This window comes from Neolamprologus multifasciatus, chromosome 16 (genome assembly GCF_963576455.1).
Source record: "Neolamprologus multifasciatus chromosome 16, fNeoMul1.2, whole genome shotgun sequence".
Classification (NCBI taxonomy): domain Eukaryota; kingdom Metazoa; phylum Chordata; class Actinopteri; order Cichliformes; family Cichlidae; genus Neolamprologus; species Neolamprologus multifasciatus.
In genome coordinates, this window is record NC_140454.1 from 28,008,670 (window position 1) to 28,036,220 (window position 27,551).

General features: G+C 38.2%; 2 protein-coding genes across 4 annotated transcripts in view; one reads left to right on the forward strand and one right to left on the reverse strand.

Moving 5' to 3' along the window:
• Positions 1-14,794, forward strand: part of LOC146500969 (inactive dipeptidyl peptidase 10-like) — a 251,993-nt gene extending 237,199 nt beyond the window's left edge. For both annotated transcript variants that reach the window (XM_085136350.1, XM_085136351.1), the window contains exons 17-26: positions 1,560-1,604; positions 5,420-5,518; positions 5,604-5,673; positions 6,830-7,024; positions 9,233-9,287; positions 9,499-9,598; positions 11,309-11,367; positions 12,054-12,126; positions 12,434-12,507; positions 14,657-14,794. In XM_085136350.1, coding sequence (XP_084992476.1) covers positions 1,560-1,604; positions 5,420-5,518; positions 5,604-5,673; positions 6,830-7,024; positions 9,233-9,287; positions 9,499-9,598; positions 11,309-11,367; positions 12,054-12,126; positions 12,434-12,507; positions 14,657-14,794 — 908 coding nt within the window. The remainder of the gene's footprint in view (positions 1-1,559; positions 1,605-5,419; positions 5,519-5,603; positions 5,674-6,829; positions 7,025-9,232; positions 9,288-9,498; positions 9,599-11,308; positions 11,368-12,053; positions 12,127-12,433; positions 12,508-14,656) is intronic.
• A 4,086-nt stretch (positions 14,795-18,880) lies between these two features.
• The window catches only part of LOC146500971 (inactive dipeptidyl peptidase 10), a 135,845-nt gene continuing 127,174 nt past the window's right edge, over positions 18,881-27,551 (reverse strand). For both annotated transcript variants that reach the window (XM_085136353.1, XM_085136352.1), the window contains exons 19-26: positions 27,113-27,182; positions 26,623-26,817; positions 26,490-26,544; positions 26,282-26,381; positions 25,678-25,736; positions 23,191-23,266; positions 22,829-22,902; positions 18,881-20,138 (exon numbers count right to left, since the gene is read on the reverse strand). In XM_085136353.1, the coding sequence (XP_084992479.1) occupies positions 20,022-20,138; positions 22,829-22,902; positions 23,191-23,266; positions 25,678-25,736; positions 26,282-26,381; positions 26,490-26,544; positions 26,623-26,817; positions 27,113-27,182 (746 nt within the window). In that variant the 3' untranslated portion in view covers positions 18,881-20,021. The remainder of the gene's footprint in view (positions 20,139-22,828; positions 22,903-23,190; positions 23,267-25,677; positions 25,737-26,281; positions 26,382-26,489; positions 26,545-26,622; positions 26,818-27,112; positions 27,183-27,551) is intronic.

Sequence of the window (27,551 nt, forward strand, 5' to 3'; positions counted from 1 at the left end):
CCAAACAGCTGGAATTGAACAACTATACTGTAACGACCCTTATTATGGTATAGCACCACTAGGGGGTGTCATTCTATTATTGTAGTAGTTGCAGAGTATCCTAGTGTGAATGCAGCGGCAGCCATTACAGCCAAGCATGCTGTTGTCCATGCATCTGTTTAGAGAGACCTTACCATTGTAACAGGCTGGCACCAGCGACTGCCTAACCCCCGGCACATGTATGTATGAATAGGATGGAGGTGTGGAGACCTGGCTTGTATGGTTTTCTTATGTTAACGGCACATAAAGGTCTTTTGTTCTATTTAACTGACTGGCCTCCAAGTTTTCCGGCTAGCCTCCACACCACATGTCCACTAGACCTGCTAGCCGATCCTTCTTCGCCAGACCACGTTACGATACATCAGCACGTGCAGATACTTACATGATGTTGGGATGACTCCACATCATGGCATCTGGCCTGTATCACCTAAATGGACAGTTACATTAATAAAAATTAAATCTTTACAATTTTAACCATCTAAAGCCATTTGTGTGGTGCTTCATTCTATTACAACATAGCTGCAGATGGCTGCTGGTTAAAAAAAATCAAATTAGGATTAGGTTGTGTTTTACGTTCCTTATTTATTCAGCATCCATTTATTCATCTGGCACATGCCTGGGTTTGCTTGTCATAATCTGTCACCCTCCTGATTCAGTTTAAAATTAATCTCTCATCAGTTTGAAATGAGAGTCATAAAATGAATAATTAGCCACTACATTGTGTGTAATCGCTTTTAGGGAGTATTATTGGGCAACAAGTAGATTATTTAATGAGGGGTAACTCATATTGTTTGTGGTTTCAATTTATTTTGAACAGCTGAAAGCTCTTCATGCGCAGGAGGCATTTGGGCTTTGGCGTGATGATATATTGGACAATAACTGCGTTCCCTTTCCCAAAAGCAATAAAAGTAATGGAGAAAGCTTGTTGTCTTCCAAAGGCCAAGTTCACGTAATCCTGACAAGCTTCTTCTCACACCTGTTTTCATCAGCACAAGCCTCTTAAACCCACTCATAAAGTGATCTGATTGGTTTACTGTTTTCTAGCAGGTACATGCACAAAATGAAGCCATTTCTCTGTGTGACATGAGGAATCGCATGGGTCAAAGCTAATACAGCCCACCAACAGATAAGTGCAAGGAAATAAAGGAAAAGTTGATTTGTGTTTTAACTCAAAGAAAGGAGAGCTTTAAGTACAGCACACCTGCCATCCTATTACCCTCTGACAAAGTATATTAGAGAAGGGCATTAACAAGTACTGGCTTAATTTGATATTAGGGAGGCATCTCGAGTGACCTTTAACCCCTAATTGATTTAAGAAAATATAGGGAAGGTGACATAACAGCTGCCTACACTGGCCCTTTAGAGCAGCTTTAAAGGAGCCCCTTTACATATATTAAATACCATTAAATACCATTTAATAGTAATTGGGCAAACTGTCAGGTGGAAATGTTTCCAGTCATGATAATAAAGATGCTGGAAATTGCTTAAATTACTTAGATGCTCTTTTTGTCTCCTTTCAGGTCCTGGAGCACCTACTGTGATCCTACACAGTCTGAATAATTCAAGTAAGTTTATTTGTATCTCACATTTTAGAAAAAGTAACTCAGAGTTTGTGAATGAGGCGACATTCAAACACAATAGGCCTCTTGCAAGAACTGTAAATGTTATTTTCCCTTGACAAGCAACATGGGTGGGGTGGAGGAGGGTGTATTCATGGGACTGACTGCTTTAATTTGAATCTATTTTGAGTTTAAGTGTAAGTGTTGTAGAAAAATTTCCATACAAAACTAGATGACAAAGTCAAATCTCATAAGACGTACCCGATGTTCCTGTTCACCACAGTTATTTTCAGCCAAAATCTCTGTTACTGTCTTCCCCTTTGGGTGACTGCCAAAGAGTCACTGGTCGCTGTGTTTCAGAGAATTTGTAACAAATATAGATTTGACTGATAAAAATGAAATTTCTCACAGAGAAATTTTTTTTTCTGTTTTTCTTTCCCAATTTTTATGAATGTAACTGACAGTCACACAGTGGAGCAAGTAGTCTCTATGCTAATGGCAACATTTCTGGAACTTCATGACCAAGGTGAATTTTCCAGGCTGAAGCAAGCAAGTTATGAGAAGTTCAGAGAGCTTAGAAGCTCAGCTTAGTAGACTTAATAAGGCAAATTTATAAGTATTTATAAGCACTTTTTAGGTATACATATTCAGCCACTTATCAATGCAAATGTTGAAATCTGCCAATCACATGAAAGCAACTGTTAGAGTCAAATTGTTAAATGTTGTCATTGTGTTACTTAAATTTGTAAGTCTTGGTGCAAACTATGTGATCAAAGACATTCCTTTGTTTCTGACTCCCTCCCCAGCCTGAATGGTTGAATGGAGGGGGAGGCTGTAGTGTTTTATTATAGGCACATCCTAGGTGAAGGTTATGTTTTCTTGTTAAGTAAACTTCCTGCCTTTATGACCCTTTGGTGAGCAGGAGGTCACACAAAAGCACCCCCAAACACAAACACACACACTCACGGGCACCTACACACACACACACACACACACACACACACACACACACACACACATTCTCGCACATGCATACACACACATACAAGGGCCCGACACACCACAGGGGGTGTTACAATGGGTGGTGCCAATGTAAACTGTAACTGTATTCAATAAAAGGCTGCAAGGAAGGCTGTTTATTTGAAGTTGGCTAGGAAACAGGTGAGGAGCGTTCAGCTCCAAGAGCCTGGTTCCGACCAGCGTCCCTTGCTAGCAAGTAAAATTGTTCGATTACTGTTTGTCTTGCTTCGTTAACGGGAATAAGTCTCTAAACCAGCGGGGCCTGTGGAAGCGCAGACCCAACAGCAACTCTGGCATGTAGACATGGATGTCCTGCTGATTCTTAGCATCAGAATGGACAAGAAAAATTACATCAGTAATTTGGAAAGTGACAATGTTGGTGCCAGACGGGTTGGTCTGAGTATTTCAGAAATTGCTGATTTTATAGAGAATGATCAGGAAAAAAAGAAAATATCCAGTGAGCATCAGTTCTCTGGATCATAAAGCCTTGTTGATGTCAGAGGTGAGAAAAGTGCCCCAGGAAGGCAACAGTAACTCAAATAATTACTTTTTTACAACTGAAGTATGCAGAAGAGCATTTTGAACCTTGAAGTAGATGGACTACAATAGCAGAAGACCACACCAAATGCCACTCCCATCAGCAAAGAACAAGAAACGGAGGCTACATTTCACATGGGTTCAGTGCACCCATATTGTGATGACTGCTTCCAGCAGGATAACACAACATGTCGCAAAGCTCAGATTATCTGAAACTGGTTTCTTGAACATTCGTTCAACGTTCCTTGTACTCAAGTGTCCTCAATAGTCACCAGATCTCAAACCAATACAGCATGTGTGGAATGTGGGATGTGTTGGATTGGAAGATTCCCATCATGGATGTGCAGCTGACAAATCTGCAGCAACTGTGTGATGCCATCATGTCAATATGGACCAGAATTGTTGAGGAATGTCTCCAGCACCTTGTTGAATCTGTGCCACAAAGAATTACGGCAGGCAACCTACTTCTAACCAGGTGTACCGTGAGTCCCATTTAGTAAAAGGACTGATTTCTGGAGAGGGGTCAGCAACCCACATGTCCTGACATCGGTACAGTTCAAGACATTTACTCATTAAAGCCACCCCTAAATGCAGAAATAGAGGGAACTAAACATATTTTCAAGCATTTAAAACTGTAACAAAAACCTGTAATAGAGTCTCTCTATTACCTAAAACAACCACAGAAGAAGAGACAGGCAAGGTTTAGCATTTGTTAGGGCCAAGTGCATTTAAATTTTGCATTACAGGTACTCACCAATGCCATTATATCTTTTTAGTTTTTACAATATTTTTTTCTGTCTCTTTTTTCTAAAACAAGTTAGCCCTGAGCAAACTTGCCCTATCTGAACCACCAGATGCGACCACCGCAGTATCCCATCTTTTCTGGAAATGAACGCAAATAGTAAAGAGTTTCTGTAAATATCCTCACATGCAGCGTCAGATTCCTATCCTTGCCTGACAGTCGATTTTGTAAGTGGCTGGGTGGACATTAGGCCAAGGAAATGTAGTTGGTATAAGACCTAAATACAGGCTGACAAGTATTTCCTCTTGAATCTGGTCGTACGTCAGAGCCAGCAGAGCTCACACGACAGTCACACTCGGGAAAATAGTGGTTGGAGACTACGATGCAAACAAAGTGATTGCGAACATGTGCAATTAACTTGCAGTTTCCTTGCCTGGGAAGTTGTAGCTTTGTGGAAGGGACATTTTGATAGACATGAGTTATATAACTGCACCTATTGAAGAAGGTACAAAAAAGGAAGAAGCATGAATGTTGCTCTCTATGTGTGTACACTGCTGAGAAAAGACTGAGAGAGATGCTTTCACTGTGTACTGATCTATGTATACAAATGTGACTAAAAGCCTGAAACACTGGAAACCACTCTGCTCATTGTCAAAGAGTAAGGGTTGAGGGTGTCGCGTGCCCAAAGTCAGGTTGATCAGTTGGTCGTCACAACTACTTGCAATCAGTCTCCAACAGCAAAAATCTATTTACTGCACTCAGTCACCCACCACCAATTTTCCCAGGTTGTAGGCTCTTCCATTGACCACACAGTCAACAAATCCAGATTTCTTTCTTCTATTTGGCATGAATATGGACACACACACTCTTTTTCTCGTTATCCACATGTATGTGTTGTCTCCCAAGGAAAAAACAACAACAACAACAACAAAAAAAAACAAAAAGAAAAGAAAAAGTTAACAGCTGTGCTGCAGAAAAAGCAATTTGCACAGGGTTATTAGGACAGGGCCTCCATCCACAGCTGGGAACTCAAGGCCTCTGGCGGTTTCATAATGAGACGTATATTGATTTTGGGTTTTCTATTAGAAATGCTGGATGAATTCCATTTCATTTAGCTGCTGCTCAGATGGCTTGAATGGAAAAATGGCCAAATCAGAGAGTCACTGTTCATTACATGTGGAGAAAATAGTGGGGCTCCTCTTTTTGAGGCCAGAAGCTGCTGTGTGTAGAATGCCTTTCAGAAATTGAACTTTTTAAATTTATTTTTCTGTGCTCATCCAAGTTTAATATTGGCTACATTAATGTAGTTATTCAGCTCTCTCTATGAATTTGCCACAAAATAAGACTATTTCAGAAACAATCCCCTAGAATCAGATCTTATTTGTCTGACATACACTTTCCATCTCATCTCATTACATCACAGCCTCAAAAGACAATTCCGTACAGGTCATTTGCATTCAGATTATTGACAGCAATTGTGGCACTCTTTCATCCTTTAAACACATTGCCCTCATCTTTACAGATTACTACATCCTTGAGAACAACTCTTTGCTGAAGGCAGCCTTGAAGTACAAAAGGATCCTGCTGACAGACTTCAGAACTGTTCCAATGGAACATTTTGGTGAGGAAGTGTAGGTTTCTGTGGTGTTAGTGTAACTCACTGGTGAACTGCAATACATTGACTTTTCTCTCATTTCTTGTTACAGATTTACCTTTGAAGATCTCGTACCCACCAGACTTCTCTGATTCCCGCCACTATGGACTTCTGTTGGTCGTGTATGTATCACATGTGCTTTCTTCTATATCTCACAGTCCTTGGTCAAGTAAGAGAGAACAGAAAATGTATGAATATTTAATGCATTAGTTTCCAGTTGTAATCACACTCCTGACCGTAATTTGCATGTAAAGTAACTGGGGTCATGTTAAGTCAATCACAGCGTACCTTTGTGGCAACCTGTGATTCAGTCTTCTTCATATCCATTTGAATAATGCACCAATAAAAGCAAAAATAATCACTGACAGGATGAAGTGTTCTATGCCAGACTGATTGTAAAGAGAACCTATTTTCCTAATTTTCTGTCATGTAAAATGTATATAATAAAACTGAAAGGTTGCAAGAAGGTCCAGATGAAGGAAAATAAACATTATTTTTAACTGTTAAACAGCTAAAAATAAGTCAATGTACCATACGTTTGCACTGGGTCACATGTTGCATTATGAAAAAAGCTTTTTCAGTCTTTAGAAGGAATCAGCTTAGAAGTCTTGTCTTGACTCAAAGTAGATTAGACCAACTTCTGAGGTAACTTTTGAAAGTAAAACAAATGAGCAAAAATGCTAAACTTGAATAATAGTATTTTGATAAATACCGTAAGCCTGTTATTAGGCACTTTCAATCCAAAGAGTTCTAATGGCTCCCTGAAGGTTGCTGCCCACCGAGGAGCAGTGGAACAAGATGAAGGATGTTTGTGGTGCAAGCTGTGTGTTTGTTGTTTGTCACAGGCTTCAGGATGACAACCTAATTGGAAAAGCAGGGTTTCTTCCAGAAAACTGACCAGCCCTAGGATGGTTAGGGTGATTGCAATTAATCTGAACTTGATTAATGTGGCGCTATCTTACCACCAACCACTATAACACTATAATGTCATTGCACACACACAGTGGGTTTTTTTTACTTGTTTTGTAATCCGGTTCCTCCTCATTTACATTGCTTAGCTACATGTTGATAGCCAAGGTAACAAGCAGAGAGTGAAAATTTTGAAATTTGTCTTTCATAATTTTTTCTTTCATTTTTAGATCTTTTTTAGATTTAGACCTCTTTTACTGTGGAAGTTGTATCAGCTCAAAAAGGAATTTCTTCCAGTTACAGAGGTTATATGACCAATGCGGCTTCATGCTGCCTGAAAGTGCCTGATTATGTTTGTTCTCTGTTCAGTGACGGCGCCCCTGGAGGTCAGGCTGTGAGTGACCGTTTCTCCCTCAGCTGGGACTCGGTCCTCGTCAGCTCTGAAAACATCATCGTGGCCCGTCTGGATGGCCGGGGTGGCGGCTTCCAGGGTCAAAGGATACTGCACGAAGTTTACCAGAGACTGGGAACTGTTGATGTTCAGGACCAGATTGCAGCAGTGGAGTATGTTATCACATCCATTTTAGTTTACTTTTAACCATCTTGTACTTTGAGATAAAAAATTCAAAATATGTGCAAATCCCCTGAACAAGAGCTTTGTTACTCAGTTTGGAATTTAAAGCAGAGTGCCACCCTCTTTTTATTTGATCTGAATATTTCTGCACTACTGTGTCTAATTTAAATCTTGAAAATGGTTATCAAGTCAAGAATAAAGGAAGAAAATCATTTAAAGAATAAAAGTTCCAGATAAATTCCTTTTGACATAATATAGACTAGACTTAAATTAGAAACCATAGTGTAGACAGTTTCAGATGAAATCATAAGAGGTTCTGGATGTTTCATTATTTGGTTTAGGAGCTGCCAGTTCAGACAGCACATGGATTTAACAGCAGACAATACAAACCTTTGTTAAATACTGTAAGATACTGATTTCCTTTGCTGTTATTTCCAAAAAATACCTAAATAACAGCAAATTCAGAATGCTTATCTTAAAGGATAATCAAAAAATATATGCAAAAACTGTCACAACTCCCCTGATTAAAACAAAAATAGATATATATTCAGTTTGTAACCCTTCAGACATATTTAATGATGGATAAAGAATACTTTACTATGCATATTTATAACGCCAAAGTAATTATAAGTAACTTAAAAAAGCAAGTGCCAAAATCACATGTTGATCGTTACTCTAATATTTGTAAAATACAAATATTACAATTAATGTAAGCCAGTGATTCTCAAACTTTTTCATGATCCATTTCATTAGCTAAAAAACCCCAAAGGTTGTTTTGATTCATGAACAATGAAACAGTTTCAAATTAAATTGTGATAAAATGGTGAGCATAACAGGATCAAATAGCTCTTTTTTTGATTTTTCCCAATAAAAATCATATTTACTCAGCTGAGTTTCACTCCATGTTTTTCCACTGCTTGTTTGTGCTACACCAAAAATTGCTCCCACCAAGTGAAGCCCGCCCCATAGTTTAAGAATAATTAATTTCAAAGCAAGATTGTCACTCTTTTCCCAGGAGAGAACCCCACGATACGTCCAAAACAAAAGCTTTTTCCCCTCTATGAACAGACACTTTGGAATCTTTTGTCCAAGTGATTAATAATTATGAATATCAAACTTTCTCAGTGTCATCTTACAGGAACTGATCAATATTAAAATGAATAAATAAAACAGGTTATAGTTTTTTTTTTAAATTTAATCATCAAATTCATATGTTGTACACAAACAAAGCACTTTGATGGTGGGCAAGGCAGTAGTTGTTGTTGCTACTGTTTGTACAGTAAGTTGCAATAAGTGATCAGTGGAGTGTAAATTCTCTGCTCGTTCATGCTAATTAAAAAATAAAATCCTTTCAGCCTCTTTGTCCCACTGAACTCTTTGAAGTTTATAGACACTCTGCTTAATTTGCATTTTAGTGTCAAAACAGGGAGAGTCAGGCACAGCAAGAATATGGTGCACACTGAGGATGGACTCTAGTCTCTTAGGAGTCATGGAGGGCCACCATTAGCATTTTTGCATTTAGCCAGACTCAACATGTAACATTATGATGCTTTTTGATTTGGGTCTTGTGATGTGATCTTTCCTGTGAGTTTGTTGATGGAGAATTATAAAGAAGGTCAAAAGGAGCTGCAATGTCTTTGGGTCTAGAGAAAGCATATGAGAGGAAGTGTTGTATGAGGAACACAGGAGTGGCAGAGGTGGTGAAAGACATGTATGAGGACAATGAGACAGTGGTGAGGTGCGCCGTAAAAGTTACAGGGTGGGATTGCATCAGAAATTAGCTCTGAGCTGCTTCTTGTTTGCAGTGATGTTGTACAGGTCGACTATGATCCTTGCAGATGACATAGTGGAGTGAGTGGAGATGAGGGTCAGGGGTGGTTTGTGATTTTTGATTCTGTTTTAATATAAGTTTCATATCAGACTTTACACATATAACCTTCTTTAGGCAGGAGGAGGATTTAAAATCATGTACTTTACTCTTGTGCTCAAACTGATGGTGCAGTCATATCGTCTCATGCATGTTTATGAAGGCAGGAGATGTATCCAAGAATAAAATCATTAGAACTCACTGAAGTTTCTGCGATTTTTCAAGTGTTTTTTTTTTTTTTAATATTTATTGATATCCAATTCTTGGTTCCTCCCATGCAACCACATTTAAGAAGTTCTGTAGGTCATATAGCATGTGTGTGTTTTTTCAGATACATGATGAAGTTTCCATACATTGACCGGACAAGGATAGCAGTGTTTGGAAAGGTGAGCCTCCTTTTTTTCCTCCATTTTTCTACATTAAATTTGCGACCATCTAAATTGTATTCTTACTTCCATTGCTGAAATTATTAAGTGCCAAGAAGCTACTTAGTAAAATTTCTACTGAGTGACTCCAGAGATTGAATCCAAGTTCATTTTTACACTTGATGGATTTCAGCAATTAGAGATGAATAAATGTTTGTGTTTGCTCACTTAGGGATATGGAGCCTACATAACATTAATGATGCTGAAGTCTACTGACAGCCTGTTTAAATGTGCATGTGCAATGTCACCAGTGACCGACTGGAAACTCTATGGTGAGTAAAACATCTCTCAAAAGAGGTTAATTCACATTAAAGATACATTTTACAAGCTGCAAGGCAAATGTAAGTAAAGATCAGTAAAACTGCTGTGGTGGACTTTCCTGTGAATTTCATACATTGTGGAATTTCAGACCATTGTGTTGGTCCACAACAATAAATAAATATAATTAAATAGGCAGCATTATGTACCACACCAGTTTTATTTGGCTTGAATATCCTAGCTACTAATGTGCACAGAATATACTTTATTTCTCTATACTGTAACACAATACTATTGAACATGTTCTGGTTCTGCATTTTTGTTTTCTGAAGTGATATTCTTTTTATCTTTATACTTTTTAGTGTCCCCAGTGTTTCATTGTTGTTGTCTTCCCCTGTTTTCCCTCTGGGTTAGCTCCCTTGTCTTCCTTGTTTCTGCTTCTTGTTTCGCTTTGGGAATTGTTCTTCCTTGCATGTCAAATAAGTCCTAGCTTCATGGGTACATTTGAATAGTCTGCTTTGCTTAGGAAGGTTTCATTCTGGCACTCATAACAACTGTTTGAATTCTTCAGATACTAAACAAGAGGAGAGGAGATAATATCATCCTACAATTTATAGCGATGCAATATCAAACCATTCCTTAAAAGATCAGCATAGTTGGAAAAGTGGTGGAGCATATTTTCCGTTTCATACCCTAACCTGCTGATATGTATTTTGAATTTTTAATCATTAAACCCCAAGGTTAAAATGCTGTCATGAAGTGCTTGTTGTCCAGGTGTTGTCTTTCATGAAGAACAGATTTATCCCTAGTGTGGTTGGACTCTGTCCACAATGAGTTTCTCTTTCTCTTAGTCTTTATCACTTCATCACTCCTCCTTGGTCTCACGAAGTTTCTCGTGAAGGCCAAGGAAAAATGGCAAGGAAAGTAGAGATGTTGTCTCTGTCTTCCCTCTAATTCCCTGATTGTTTTCACTTGTGTCTTGTCTCCTGCTTTTTCTTATTTCCGTGCTTTGTGATTGTACTCCCCTTGTTGTCATTTGCACTGTGTGAGCTCCCAACTTTAATAGCTCCTATGAGTTTACCAGAATAGAGCATTTTTAGACAATCATGAAACAGTTGGTCCTGATTTATCATCACCATATTGCATCATCATCTTTATTCATTAAAACCCCAGTATATTTCCCAAACATGAATTATGCATCTCATGCGTAACAATTTATATTCATGTCTACACCCAAAAGCAAAACTTAATTCTCCATATTGAGCAGTGCTCAATATGTCAAATACAGCCAAAAACTAATCTGTATTTCTAACTGTCTGAAACAAATGAAAAAGACATAGCTCATGTCTGCAACATCTGATGATTAACGGGCAATTCAACCAATTAAAGTACACAGTAAAGTGATAAAGTAAACCTAGATCATTTATTAATAAACTGACTAAATGTAAACTTTATTCTTCTCCTTTAGCCTCTCACTAAAAATGACCTGTTTATTTCTGAAATCTGAGTGTGAGATGAATCTGACCACTGTAAACATTGTCCTCTGCAACACTGAGATGACACAGATGACTTTTTCACCACTGCAAGCTGCTTTCCTTTTTACTAAAAGTATTTAATTTGGACCTTGAATAACAGGATCTCCACTTACTGCAGGTACTTAGCTGCAGCTGAAGCACTGTGTGCTAGTGGCACTGTTAAGATTGTCTCACTTCTCATTTGCACAGCGTCAGCGTTCTCTGAACGATACCTCGGCATGCCATTACGGGATGACAGCAGATATCAGGTGCGTGTTTACTGCTTCCACGAGCATGTTTCCTGTTGATCTTTGAAAACGTTAACATCAGCGACACACCTACAGTTAAGCTCCTGCAGTTACTGAAAGCAGCTGCTATCAAAGTCAGAGGCGGCGATGCTTTGCTTTACTTTTTCTTTTTTTCTTTTTTAATGCTCTGTAGGATTTTGTCACTCATCTGTCTTTGGTTACTCTGAACTCCGGTGTGTCAGATCACATGCCGAAGTTTGGGGGTGGGGGGGTGGGGGTGGTGTTTCAGCCGCAGCGAGACTGTCACTCTCAGGCCTCTTGATGTTCAGCTATCAGATGTACTTTCCTCCCAGTGTGATAGGAAGGAGGCAGTGAAGAAGAACGAAACATTTTTTTGCACAAGCACAAACAACAAATCTGACCCTGACAAGTATTTCACAGCTTCTGCTGTACCACACCTTACATTTTCCTCATAATTTATGCAATCTGTGATATTTCAAGAACAGAAAATAATATCTGTGGGAGATGCCTTATCACTTAAAGATCTCGAATTAATTTGAACGACTCTGTCGGTGTGTATCTGTTTGTAGAATGTAATTTAGTACAGTGCCATTCATTTGATCACATTCTGCATCTTTTTTTATTTTCATTTCTCAATGCCAGTTAGCATATCTATCAATTAATTATCTCCCCACTCTTTCTCGCAGTTTTCCAGTGTGCTGCAGAATGTTCAAGCTCTTAGGGAACAGACACTGATGCTGGTGCATGGCACAGCAGATGGTAAGAAGCAAAATAAATCGTAGATAAAAATGAAAATACGCTATCTGTGGTGCATCACTGCTGAGCACAAAGAGGCATGCAATCCTGGAAGGTAATGAGGCAAATGCTTTTTAATCAAAAGATAAATGGAAAAGTGGGTTATCTAAATTGATGCTGGAATTTCCAGAGGAAAACATTCCCTGATTAACCATGCATGTCGGATTTGTTGAGGCATTTCCATTCTCCCAGAATCTGATTGTCTGTTTTTTTTTTTTCCAGTTATGATTCAGGCTGAATCTTGCTGACATTTTTCTCTTTTTACTCCCAGCCAATATCCACTTCCAGCACACTGCTGAGCTTGTCAAGAACCTTGTGAAAGTTGGAGCAAACTACTCAATGCAGGTGTGTAACCCAGAGATGTCATCACTACATCACTAGGTTTTTAGAGTGCATTTGGTAGAAAACAATGACCTATGGCAATGATAAATGGCTCAACTGTTACACAGTGTCAAAATAAAATAAGTACATTTTTTAAATAAAAGACTTTCCATATTAGTTTTTTTTTTTACAGAATATTTTTCAGTATTCTTTGGCCACACCTTGATTTTAACCATTTAATATTCACGGAAGCTTCGTTATTAAAAAAAAACAATTAATTAATTAAGAAAATTACGAGTAAATTTTCATTTCTTTTTTACTTTGATCCTATCTGTTCTAAATATATATTTTGTTTTTACGCCTGATGATAGCCTCCCTCACACTGACATTTCTTTGGGTATCACATATAAGCTATAAAAATGCAAGTTGATGCAAATAAATAAAGTAGAAAATCTACACTTTGATCGCATCTTGATTACTCCATTTAAAATCCCCTGTGGTAGTGTACCAAAGCACAACTGCAAAAATAGTGTCTTTGTTCAATGGATTATGAACTATGAATTTTAACGAAACTTCCTGTTTATGTTGTGTTAAAAAAGAAAGCATAACAGGAGCATGTTGATCTCATAGCTCTGGCTTAGTGTTAGGCAGAGCATCTTATAGTTGTCGCTTGACTAGAATAACGTGTGGTGGAGCTCATATAGCAAAGTTATGCATCCTAAATTTAGCACCTGCTCATTATGTAAGGTTTTCTTTAAAAGAAGCAGTAAAGATAACTTACAGAGATACAGTCCAAGCTGTTGTCTTTTCTAAATGCACGAACAGCTTGTTCTGATTCCCAGGAAACCGTGAGAAACGTGTGTTGTTCTTTGAAAGTCATTGACATGTCTCAGTTATGCAAAAGCTTCCCTTCGGTGGGGTGTTAGTAAGATTGGGTTGTAAGTTCCAAGTGTAGATTCCAAACAGGAGGTGAACCTTGTGGCTAAGAAACCTGTGATTTATGCTACTGTCGCTTATTCAGCCTCCTAATGTGGCCTTGGTAGGTCTCTAAAATGTGACCGTTATCTCTCAGCTGCCTATATTGCAGTTGGTGCTGCATTAGAGGTACAGCATTAAAAGCAACCTTGTTTTTCCTGATGAGGCACTAACAAAATGGCATTTTATGATGCCTCTTGACAAGAACGCATGTGTGTGAAAGAAACAAAATATGACAAGGGTTCACACTGAGAGCATTGAAGTTACATGGTGTATGTTTTAACCACTGCATTACTAGAAATCCCCTAAGTTGCAAGATTACGTCAAGAATTTTTTTCAACGTGCTCTGATCCCATTCTTTTAGATGCTAATGGTGTTGCAGAAACACCAGTGGCTGTGGTGCACTGACGGCAAGATGTCCGTGCCGCCAGTGCACCACAGCAATACTGAATGCTGAGAGACAATAGTTGTCTTACAAGAGTCCATAAGGAGGTTGGTAAAGTGGCTGGTAGATGACCATAATTTAATTCAGACCTTTGTGTTTTGTGTTGTGTTTTTTTACTTTTTCTCTCAGTTGCTGCATAGTTTTAGGCTATGATTGGGAGGGGTTAAAGTATTCCACTTTATGAAATTAACTCTGCTCTGCTATTAATTTTGGCACTTTGTTTAAATGTGATGCAAAATAGGAGGTAATCCCACCTCACTCTGCCCAGAAGCCAGGCTATACAGCAGAAGACGCAGCTGTGGGATTCTAATGCAATAGACAATGATTATATATCACTGCATAAGTCAATGAAATTAAATGTTTCAGTAACAGTACACTTTGAGCAAGAGCAAGTTGTGTTTCTGGCCACCCAGTGAATTGAAGTGCAGATTATGTCGAATGTTATTTTTCTCTTTTAGCACTGTTTCCATTTTTCCTCCACAAAACAGCTGCCCTTGTATCTGCTAAATACCCCTATATATTAACCAGAAAGTCAATAACTTTGTCTTACTTCTGTTTGGTGCAAAGGAACTAGTTTGTACTGTGTTTTCAAAGTTTTTTAGTTTAGTCCCACTAATAGAAGCAAAGAACGTGAGAGGAATGAGAGAACGAAAACAATAAGCTAAAAGACACAAAAAAGACTCCACAAACCTGAGATGGTTGTGTGCAATCAAAGTACCCTGAAAGCTGTTTTCCGTGTCTTTTACCCACCAGATCTACCCAGATGAGGGACACTTCCTGTCTCAGCAGAGTCGTCAGCACCTCTACACCACACTGTCCAGTTTCTACAGGGAGTGTCTGAAGGAGGAGTTGCTACCACTACCCGATGAAGAGGAGGAAGAAGAGGAGTAGGAATGTGTCTTTGGGAGTCAGACCTTTGGCAGAGCTTGAAGAATTTTGCTGAAATCCGTCAAGGCCTTTCGTGTTTGGACCAAGTGTTTAGCCAGAAAAGGACACTGGGGTAGAGCTGCTGATGCTCCCAAAGTGTGTATGTGTGTGTGCGTGCGTATGTGTGTGTGTATGAGCACTCCTGTGTGTGTGTCTGTGTATGTATAAATGTGATGAAAAAGATAGCTAAAGGACACAACAAGTGACACTCGCATTGCCGGGACTTGAGGCGCGAACTGCCGTCTAGCATAGAGTCATTTCAGTTTTGGGACGCTCAGTTTCTCGGCAAAGCACACTGAAGATCTGCTGCAGGTTCTCCGAGCTGCAGTCATTCACACTTAACCAAGTGCATGGTTCTTTTTCCCCCCTTCGCCTTTCAGCTTCGCTCATTCTTGCCATGTCAGTCTCCTTTGTGGTACTGCGACACTTTGGAAGACAAGAACACCGATATACACCTTTGATCTCACCTCTCTTTTGGTTGTTGTATCGTTGCACAAGGAAATGCTCCAGTCATCTGCAAAAATGTTTAGTCACGGAAGTTCACTACAACCTGAGCAGATCCTGAATAAGTGCAATTTCCTGCTGAAACCCTCTGCCATCGCCCACCCTGAATGGAAACAGTGTTTAGAGGTCACACTTTATTGTACAGCAGTCTTGTGTAGACATGTACAATGCCTTATGAGGTTCAACATACTGTAATATTACTTGCTGGCAGTGGTAGTCATCCATTAGCAGTGTCATGTTAACCTATGTCAACTCAGGTCCTCGAGACACGGTGTTGCAGTCAGTTTAGAAACTCTTAAGTTTGGGATGAAGATAACAGGTTTATAGGCCATATAGTAATTTCAGTTTCAGGCCACACTGAAAAAGTTCTCCATCTTAATATGTGATTTGAACCCTTAAATCAAATTGCACAAGTTTAAAAAGGTGTGAGATCATTTTCCAGTGCATCTCCACCAGAGTAAAGAACCATTTCACATATTTTTGGACACTAAAAGACATTCAAAAAAATGTGGGAAATAATTAAAAGTGGCTGAACTAAGATGGGGAATTTTACAGTGTCAGTAAGGTGTTTGCATGTCTACAGGGAATGTGTCAAGTGTTGCCACATTTTGTACAGTACAATACAGCAGAGTGTGTACATAAATATATTTTTAAGATGTCAGATCTCATAGAAAGTTTAGTCTATGGGGATGGATTGATTTGACCTGGACGTCTTGTACTTTCATTTCTTTTCTGTTTTCTTTCAAGCTGTTGATTTTCTTCTTAGGATGGATTTTGTATTGCTTGTTCTCGTTCTTTTTGCTGTTTTAAAAGGGAAGGGTTGAGGGTTGAGGTTTTGGGGTTATTGTGATTGTCCTCTAGTGATGATTATAAATAATAAATAATAATAAAAAAGGTAAAAAAAAACAAAACGAAACAAAAAAAACCCTTTGAGTTATTCTGGTGGATTGAACACAAATAACAGAGAACCAAATCGGCTGCATTTGTTTGCAGGACTGAGCAATTCAATCTAAAGTTTCATTTGTTTGTTACCTTGACAGTCACATTAAAGAGACCCAGTCATCTGTCATGGCCATGGGCTACCTGCATTAATGATTTGGCAGGCAAGATCTTCTTATTTCAAGTCAAACATACTTGCATCAACACTGCATGTCTGTGTGCATTAATCACTGCCTGCACTTACAATCCTGAATGAGCAAGCAGATGTTAATTCTTAAATTTGTAGTAGCCAGAGTTAGGTGGTGTTTATCATCTTGTCTAATAGCAAAATGTGTAACAGCTATGGTGGTTCAGAGAACAAACATTATTTGTTGTTTTTTAAGGAGGAATGCATCAACATGGCAACCTAGCCAGATGGAAAATGTTGTGAAAAGGTCTATTTTAACACCAACAGTGATCAGTAAGTGTTAACTGACAAACAAATATTTCTCTTCTCTAAAAGTCCTGTTAGTCATCTCCTGAAGATGACACTCCTAATGGAGACTTTGTTTTTCTTTCTTGTTTAATGAGGAAAAAATCTTGATAACCACATGATGTCAACGCAGATCTAAAGAAAATAATAGGACAACCGAACAAAGTCAACTCACAGTTTTAGATCTTTCAGTTCTAAAGTTACTGGTGACATGGTTACATTTGACCTCTTTTTTTGGACTCTTCACCTGTTTGGTAAGCTTTGAAAGAAGAACTGCAAGGCCAAAATGCATTTATGACATTTTAAAAATTACAGTTTCTGGCTTCTTAAACTGGACTTTGTATTTTCTCCACGTGTCTCTGTGGATTCTCTCTGGGAAATCATGCTTTCTCCCACAGTCCAAACACATGCTCATTAGGTTAACTGGTGATGATAAATTGACTGTAGGTGTAAGTGCAATGGACTGGTAACCTGTCCAGGGTGTAGCATGCTTCTTGGCCTATGGCAGCTGGGATATGCTTCAGCTCCCAAATTGGAGAAGCATTTAAGAACAGTGCTTGGTTGCGTGGAACTACAAAGCAACAAGCCAGTGTTCTTCAAGTGGCATTCCAAAGCCCAGATAAATCGGGAAGGTTGGATCAGGAAGGGCATTCAATATAAAGTATTTGCCAAATCAAGAATACAGATCACAAAGATCAGTCAAGGCTTTAATTTTATTTATGTAGGACAAAATCACAACAACATTCCACAAGGCGCCTTCAAAAGATGTCAAAGACCCTACAATGATACAGAGAAAAACCCAAACAGCAAACGACCTCCCCTCTGAGCAAGGACTTGCCGACAGTGGCAAGGAAAAACTTCCTGTTTAAAGACACAGGAGGGGGTGAGGGTGTGTTCAAAGGCAATGAGAGAAGACATGCAGAGGGTTAGTTTGAGAATTTTTAGCATTTGGCTAAAACACCACCAAAGTCTAGGCCTCACCCTAAAAGAGTAACAGAAGTTAAACATATACTGTGTAGAGGAGGAAAAAAAAAACTTTTATACACATTCAATTACCCACTTTTAAACATCTCCAAAAAAAACCCCAAAAACAATAACACTGCTCTTATCAGTCTGAATGTTACTCTCCTCAAACATTTTTTAACTTGAGAAAACAATCTGATCACAACATCAGTTTAATAACTGCAGCACATTTCCACCACATAATATGATGTTTTAAAAGTTCCCAGTGATTATCAAATTGTATTTTACTTGAATTCCCTTTCCTTACTAGTAATACTTTGAGAGGTGTGCTTATTTGCTTAACATTGTCACTGTTAGGTACTTTCGGCTTAAAGGTGATTTGAGCCTAAATCAGACTTAATCCAGCTAGCAAAGAGCTGTTACAGAAGCTGCAAATGAAAAGGTGGATCTCTGCAGGATGATGCGATATCTATGTTGATGAACTGTTACTTTAAATTCTGAGTAAATCTCCAAGAGTTTTACCTGCAAAGCCTTGTTCTCATTCAGTATTGGTCTCATATCTAAACATCTCAGCTGATGTTTAGATGTATCGCTGGGAAGCATTGTTATGGATTCTCATTGGATGCGGCTAATTGGTAAATTTGTAGAACTGGTGCTTCTAATGAACATATCTTTTTGTAAGCACCACTCTTCCTTTCTAAAGGCAATACTCAGAGAGCCAGTCCCACCACATTTCTTGAAAATGTTCAGACTTTTTGACCTTCATGTCTTAAAGTAATGCTGGATCCATGTTTTTCTTTACTTAGTTGAATGGTTTAGCAGTGCTTTGTTAGTACAGCAACTGACACTATGTCAGCATAATATAACTGGTGATAATACAACTTATAAAAGCTGTAAAAAAAAAAACTTCCCTACTGGAGATTCCCTACTCATCAGCTTTTAATCTGCATGCCATTTGCTATGCTTAGCACATCCTGACAGCTCTGTATGAGCCCCAGCTGCAAAATTGCCATTGATCCAGTCATATCACTCTGTGTCGCTGAAGCAAAAGGGGAACGTTTCAGTGATCTATACTATACTAGTTACATTAGAGTGACCTTAGAGCTTCATGAATATATGCACTGTCAGCACTTTAAAATAAGTTATTAATGCAACACACAGATCTAAAAATGTCAAGTTTGTCAGTTTATTTGAGCGTACAAATGTTTCCAAGTATACAAATGTCAACTACAAGGGCAGTATATATATGGTACATGAGATGCAGTTTGTCAGGCAAGTGTAGAAGTGTGAGTAGCACAGGGTTATGGTCAACAAACAATCAGTTTGCTACTGAAGGAAAGACGCAGTATTTATTACAGGAGTTCTGTTGTGGCCAAAGCGCACTGTACAGCATAGACTGCTTATCTTACACATGGAGTTTCTCCATTCTCCAGTTTAATTTCTTTTCACATTTTGTAATATTAAACACTGTGTGGAACAGGTTCAAGGTTCAAGCTGGTCACAAACATCTGAAATTTATTCATCTATTTCTAAAAACATAGATGAAGATATTGTTAAACTAAGAAATCTTCCCTGAACAACACAATTAATACTTGTAATATGTCACATGGCAATGTGCGCCCAAATAGCAGATTCATCTTGAACAGACACACAGGTTCCTTCTAACAAGGATACAAAAAGAAATACAAAAAACTAAAAGTCACAGTAACTTCCTTTTTGAAACTTTCATATTAAAGGTTTTCTTTACCTGATTTAAACAGCATGGCTAAACCCCCTTTCACTCTCTATTACATATTGTCATACGATATTTTTGTATTGCTGTGTTTGCCCGAAGCTCAGAAAAGACTATATGAGGTAAAGGCACCTGCAGGAACGGTTTGGTGATTCGGTCTAATAGTGATATGATTTGGTGGATTTATAGGTGATTTTTCCTCTGTTCACAGAATGTATTCACATGAATTCACAGTAGATTTCAGGAAAGATACAAAGGAAATACAAGTTTCTTTGATTCCCTGACATTTGTATGCATTACATGGTACAAACATTTAAAACAGAACTCTTAATGGTAGTATAATATTAACCTATCTTTTGTTTTTCCCCAGAACCTCAGATTCACTGCTCTAACTTTCTTTGCACTCCAGCAAATGTGAAGGGATCTAACTTACATATTATAGGTCTGTAGGGTTTTATTAATTATCATTTTTATCAGGCAGCAGATGTTCAGGGAAACACAACCTCTCATCGTTGGCTCATGACAGCAGTTGCTCCAGCGCACTCTCCATAAAACCACCTTACCAAAGGAGCTTATTGGAGCTAATCATCTTCTTTGTACCCCTCCTCAAAGCAGCGGTTGAAAAAGTTCAGCACTGAGCTCAGAAAGTAGTGTTGACTCTTTACTGAAATAATGTTGTGTCCTTCATCTGGGAATATCTAGTCAGGAGGAAATGGAAAGAAACATAGAAATTATGTATATTCTAAGTGAAAGAAAGGATTTCCAAAAACAAAATAAAACATTGCCTTGATATTACCATCATAGCACAGCCAACAAAACTACACCAGCAAATACCAGTTAGCAGTGGTAATAATCAGCTGACCTTGATGAAAGACAAGAAAACAATGAAAGGATGAACTGGTGACAGTATGCTCTGATCTGCGGCTAAGGATCTCCTGCTAAGATCTTTTTGCCATATAGCACAGGGAACCTTCACTTGTCTTGTAGACTCCAACCATTGGATGCGCTCAAAGGACTAACATGCTAACACTATTAGGCAAGTGGTCATAATGTACTGACTAAGCAGGAATTGCAAGAGTTCAGGCTGGGCTACTTGTGTTTTCTCTTTACACATTTGAGCAGAAACTGTTCAGAGGTAACAACATAGCAAACATGCTCCAGTGCTACCCTATGGTCATCAGGATCCACACTCCGCACCACCTCAAATAAAATATGCAAATACAGTGACTATATGGAATCATTCTAAAGTGTATAAAGGAATGGAGACACTCATGTTGAAGAATACAATTACCGTAATAAACGAATTAAAAAATTAAAGGAACACTTTTTAATAAGAGTTTAGCATCAGTTATATTTTATAACTTAACTTTGATCTGATATTGATCTGATCAGTTAAGCAGCAGAGGGGCTGTAAATCAGTTTCAGCTGCTTTGGTGTTATTAAAAGCTCCTCTAGTGCAACAGTTACTAGAGGGGTAACAATGAGAGAATGGGAAATAGAGAACCCCTAAAATAGTAATGGCTTTGCAAGTTCTTTGGGGGTTTTTTTTTTGCATTTGGCTAGCAGTGCACTGCTGTGAATGTATCTGACTAAACAATCAGAAACAGACTTTATGAGGGTGGCCTGGGGTACCAACATCTTCTAGTGGGCCCTGTGCTCACACCACAGAGACTGATTGGCATTTGCTACAGCATTCCAGAATTAATAAGCAGAATAAAAATCCAGCATGATTTTTCCCATGGGGATCTGAGGAGTTTTCAAAGTGTTGTGATTTTTTTTGTACAATTTTGTTGAGCAGTGGGTGTTAAACATGACATGTCACCATCATGATCATGTTCGGGGGAGGAGCATGCATCTGAGTGCAGGGAGATGGGATATACATTTATTTTAATGACTTTACACCCTTCTGTTGATCAACAGCTGGTAGAAATGAGAGAAACTTGAGTTCTAACATGAGTATACACCAAATTCCTTTTTTAGTATAAAAAGTATCTCAAAAGAACAAAAGTGTAGGGGTCTGAGCTGTACCATTGAATGAGTTTTTATTTTAAATACCTCTTTTAAATTGGCTACATCACTGTGGTAGCCAGTTTAAAAGAGTGTATAACTTGGTCAGGGGCAGATTAAGTTTTTTTTTTTCTTACAGTTTTCACTGCTTCTTTTCCAAAAGAACATAACATTACAAAGTAGCTGCCCTTTTACACGCAACCCGCCGAGGCATACCTTACTAATGCCACTAAAGAAAGCTGTGATGGAAGTTACAGTAGTGTAGTGTAAGTCACAACGTCACATGAATGTGAATGCATTCAGATGACGATTCAGAAAATATGTCATCTGTTTTAATGCTGGTATTAATCTGCTGATATGTCAGTTCTACACTGCTGGAACTCCAACTAAAAGACTGAAAATTGATCAGTTACATTTTTCAACTGTTTATCATATTTCATGTGCCAATGCCAGTGCCGTAACATTTCTCTTTAATCTGGCATCATTTAAAAGTGATTTCCATTCTCCATCATCAGACTATAAGACTGTGTCAGACTTAAATGCACTGAAGCCTATGATATTTAAATTTACCTTTAATGTGAAGCTTGCACATCAGTGCACTCGTACTGTAGTTGTTTCTTTCTAATTAATAATATTAATTGTCATTTATATAAATTCAATAGTAATGGCTCTTGACTTATTTCAGCACCATGGGTGTTGCCATTAGATTTATTTATTTATTTTTATTCTTCATAGGTCTCTGTGGCTAGTTTTTCTGACAGTGTTTCAGATTGAAATAAGCACTTTCTCATACAGAGAAAGAATCAAAAGATGTCACATGCAGTTTTGTGTAGCCAACTTATGCAAATGAAAATCGAGCTGAAGGATCACAGTTTTAACAGACTGGGGGAGATCCAGTAACCATTGCAGAGGCACAAATGCAAGGGGGCATGCCAGGACTTTTACTGAATTATCTAATTATCATCTTATACGAGAAGATGATTTTGAAGGTGAAACTGGCCACATTTAAAACGGGTATATATTTTTTTTTAATCTTTAACCACAGTTTGTAAAATCTCGTTGACACAAAATAGACTGTTTGGAAAATTATTCATATAAACGTTGCCTAGCATCTGCTCACACAAGCAGCTGTCCACAAACATTGCTTTAATTGCCAAGACCTGATTATCTTGTGCAGCAGAAAGAAACCATCACATATCTGACCACACTGCTTTGTGATATGGACACATGGGAAAGCAGAAGCCTTTGTTAAATGACTTTTCAACCTTCAGAGAATAAAAATAAGAAGGCTGGTTGATAAATTCACAAACACAGCACATGGATCCGCTCTTGTTAGGGAACTGAAATGAATGTCATGCAGAGAGGAGATGGCAGAAGTCACCTGGAGAGTGTAGTTAACATTTGATGCAGACAGCAGTTTGACCAACTCAGCAGAATGCTGGAAATGAACATTGGCTGTCAAGAGAACAAAGAGTTGCAATGACAATTTACAATGGAATAACTTTGCACAACAACCATTCACCCCATTATGCAGAGCATTGTTAGGAATTCAGTAAAATAAAAGAAATGCAATAGTTAGACTAACACTTGCATTTTTTATTTTTCCTTTGCATTCATTTTTATGTTAAATTTGCAAAAAAGAGTTGTCAGTATGTACTTATTTACAGTTAATCGGGCAGTAAACCCTACTTAATTCTACAGCTACATATCTGCTTCATCATGTTTATCTATTCCCATGCTCACCATCTGCTGTGCCGTGGATAATAAGAAAGTTCAATGGACTTGCAGGTCCTGTGATGTTGCTGAGCAGACTGGAAATCTGCAGGAGACAGTGAACAGTCACCACCCAGTGACAGAATCAGACACAGCTTAACTATATCAGATTTAAATCTAATAAAACAGCTCATAATGTTGAAGCCATTAGCATAAAACTTTGGTTAGAAGACAAGAAACTACATCTTTAAACAGCATCAGTTCCCACTCATAAATATTTATAGCAACTTCTATCAGATGCAACCAAACACAGATGGAAGTGTCAGTAAGCAAGGGTGGATGTACTGAAGTAACAAAACTGTCAAGTGACTGAGCAGCAGAGATCAAAGCTTCCATTAATGAGTTTTAATTTTGCGCTGCCATCAGCAGAACTTTGTACTTTGCTGATCTTAAACAGAAACTTCAGTTGCAAAGGTGAGAGGAGAGGCAGTTTGGACATCTTAAAATCTGTTTGCATCTGGTGGTGCAGTGCTAGAAATACTGCGGAAACAACAGTTTTGATTTTTCTAGTTCAACCGAGACCAGACCAAAACAAACATATTTTTCTTTTAGTGCCTGCAGTGTTATTTATCCATGTAGATTGTTTTTTCATTAAATTTATTGGGCATAATTTAGAAACGCATACACCTGTGTTTATTAGAGCCCATAATTCACACTGCATGACAGAACATAACATGAAGCCAGTAAGTCTAAAAAACTCGCTGTGGACTTTGGACTGTGGCAAAGCATAGACCAAAGCACAGCTATAGAAACATATCTAAAACTTTGAGTGATAGGAAGCACAGTGGCCTCAATAACTGCAAAATGAAAGATGATTGAAACTACCAGGACTTTTAGCTGTTATAAGGTGAAATATATATATATCACATTGCCAATGATATATATATATATATATATATATATATATATATATATATATAGTTGATGGCTGCACATAAAATAGCAACACAAATAAACCTCAGCCACTACTGGAGAAGAAGAAGTGATTTCTACAGCGGCACAAAAGAAAAAAAAATCAACACACATTTATTTTTAGCAAAAATTCAGAAAAGGCACAGGGATAATACATTTTTTAAATTCTCCACAATCAGTGTGCACTCAGTAAATTATGGCAACAAAATTATGGTTTTGCAAGCATGGCTTGCAAGTATGTAATCCCTTTGCTGCTGCAAATTGTAGTGAAAACATGATTGTGATTGACAAATTAAAACTAGTAGGCATAATTTATAAAAACAGACACACCTTTCTAAGATCCCATGATTTACACTGTAGATTATAAATGATATAGACTGCAGGGCTTAACCTGAAGCCTGCAAGTACAAGAAACTCACTGGAGACTTGGACACTGTGCTGAGACAAAGATCAAGGGAAACACAGAAACTGAAACTTTAAGTGTTCTAGGGAGCATCGTGACCTCACTGGCTGTTTGGAAACATCGGAAATGTTCACAGAGACAGGAGTCCAACCAAAGTGAATGATCAAACAATGAGGGCCTTCAGAAATGAAGTTATTAGTGACCAAAAATAAAGATTTTAAGAACTTCTCTGCAAGAAGACGTTCAGGAATGATGACCACCTTAGCAGTACTATACCAGCCAGGTCTGTATGTAGCTACTCTGAATAAAAAGGTGCAGCACAACAGTGCTTAGTGTTTGCTAAATGTAAAGTTAAAAAACAAATGAGAATATACTATGATCTGATCAATCAAAAACTGATCAACGTGTGCCATCAGTTGAACACCAGCTGTTGTTATCAACTATTAATACTTTGATACACAGAATTGTGGTGGAGGTAACTTCATGGCATGGGTTTTCTTCTCAGAGGCAAAAACTTGGAAACTGATCATAACTGGGAAAAAATGAAGTGCAAAAAGAGTGAAAGTTTGTATGAAAACTCTGAAAGAGATGGAGGGCTGTATGCTGCAAATATAGAAGTAGATTTACAGAAATTCTGTTGTGGCACTGACAGATAACTTGCATGAGGGTTAATTTCACGTGGTTAGTTACTAACTGTGCATTTTTGCACTGTTCAGTGCTTTTTCACACTATGCCACATCTGCAACATCTTTGGTTTCCTACCACTAAACCCAATCTTGTCCCTTTACATATTTATCACTTCCACTTGCCTGGGTAACTTCTACACCATCTGTTCACTTTTGAACCACAAATACTTACAGGAAAAAAAATTAAAGGGAAAAAAAAAAACAAGTCTCCCCTTTGACGTGTTTCCTGTAAGTATTTGCTGTTAATGTGAAAGTTTTAAATCCCGTCATCAATCTGTGAGTGTCTGCATTCAGTATTCTTGTATTTAGTATTAGAGTTGTGACATAAATAAGAATTATTAGCTAGATATGAACATGTTATATGGAACATAATAGCACAATAAAAATCTTTAGCCAAGAAAATGTAAAAAAAAAAAAACAACCACCCAAAAACCCACCACTAACATGCAAGTGTACCTGGTATTTGTGGTCCTCTCTTGCTGGAAAGCCAAAGTATTTCTCCGTGAAGGCAGACCCTTTATCGAAAACGAGAATAAAACTGTTAACAGACATGGCATTGTTGTTTTAATTAACACATGATTAATTTAATATTACTTCCTCACTTCATGGTGGACAAATGGTGACCATTAATGACCAATCTTACTGAACAAACTACAGTGGAACCCCGACTTACGAAATTAATTCGTTCCCGAGGGTCTTTCGTAAGTCGAAAAGGGGTTGTCACATGATTCGGAAGGCATTCTGGGCATTGTAGGCATTCTGGGCTCAGCCAATCAGAGCCAGCGGATTTCGTAACACGGGCATTTTGCCTTAACACGGGCAGAAATATTGCCGTTCAGTGCCTTCATAACTTGAATTTTTCGTTTAACGGGGTATTCGTAAGTCGTGGTTCCACTGTATTCTTATGTGGTGATTACTTTGTGTGGCACCGGTTGATTAGATGTGTTTCCGTTGTTTCGTGAAATCAAACATATTTAGGTTGAATCTAATAATGACGCTGTGTGAACAATCATAACTATAACTGGTGACAATGTTATTGTAAAGTCTTGAATAAGCTTACCATACAATCTCCAGTTTGTTATAGGAGCGACAGCAATGCCACACCTTAACACAGAGCTGTGGGAAAGGACCAGGAGTGTGGACAGGAAGCCTCCATATGCCTAAAAAAATATAGAAAACAATGTTTTTGTAAAAAAAAAAAAAATTCAATAAATAAATAAATTGCTAATTTTTATGCGTGTTTTAATTTCAGTTAAAGAGGCTGTTACCTTTCCATAAACTCCAACTCTGTTGGCATCAATATAGGGCAGCTTTACCAGATGCCTGAAAATTAAAAAAACATTAAGTGAATGTCATTTTGTACGTAGTTTGTATGTAAATATTAGCTGTACCAACACATACTCGAGTGCTGTGAGCTGATCGTGAACGTCAACAGTTCCCAGTCTCTGGAAAACCTCCTGTAAGATCCTCTGACCCTGGCAGCCACTGCCCCGCCCATCCAGATGGGCCACAATGACATCATTGGAACTGACCAGAACAGAGTCCCAGCTCAGGGAAAAACGGTCACTCACAGCCTGACCACCAGGGGTGCTGTCACTTTGGAAGGCAAAAAGAGTTTAGAGCGCCAAAGTTTTCATGAAAGGATGCAAAATAAACTACAAAAATTGAAGAAATAATAACAACTAACCATTATATTTTAAACACCTAATGGCCTCTAAAACATTACTCTTATACTCTTCTGGAGAGGAGGGCCATCCCTATCTTTAGGTTGGGATTTTTCTTTAGTAAATAAGTCACTGTATAAACTCATTCTACAGTTCTTAACACTTCAACTGAAGCAGTAAGGCCAACAATGAGGCATTCTCAAAGTTGTTAAAACAAAGTTACGTACAGGACAAGTAAAAGTGGGTACTCCTTCTCTTCATCCAAAGCTACTGGGACGATTAACTCCAGGCGAAGTGCTGCAAAATAAATCAGTGTTCAGCATTCAGTCCAGAGGAGATTTTGGTGGTGAAGATTCAGAATGAATTTTTATATGCAATGCATGTACATCTATCCCTCAGACTACATCAAAGCTCTGTGCGCTGCAAGGTCAACACATCATTTATTGGTTAATAAAAGAAATGGGAGAAGAACTGAGACTTTAGAGGTCAAGGCAGGTAGCACAAAGTCTGATTTAGCTGGTATTTGAAAAGATTTACATTCATTTTAGCTTTAGTACATCCTTTAAATGGTACCATTTAATTCAGTTGACAATCAAAGACAGCGTAACTTGAGTCACCTAAGTGGACATGCATGGAAGTTTTCTCTTTTTTCTATATAATATCATG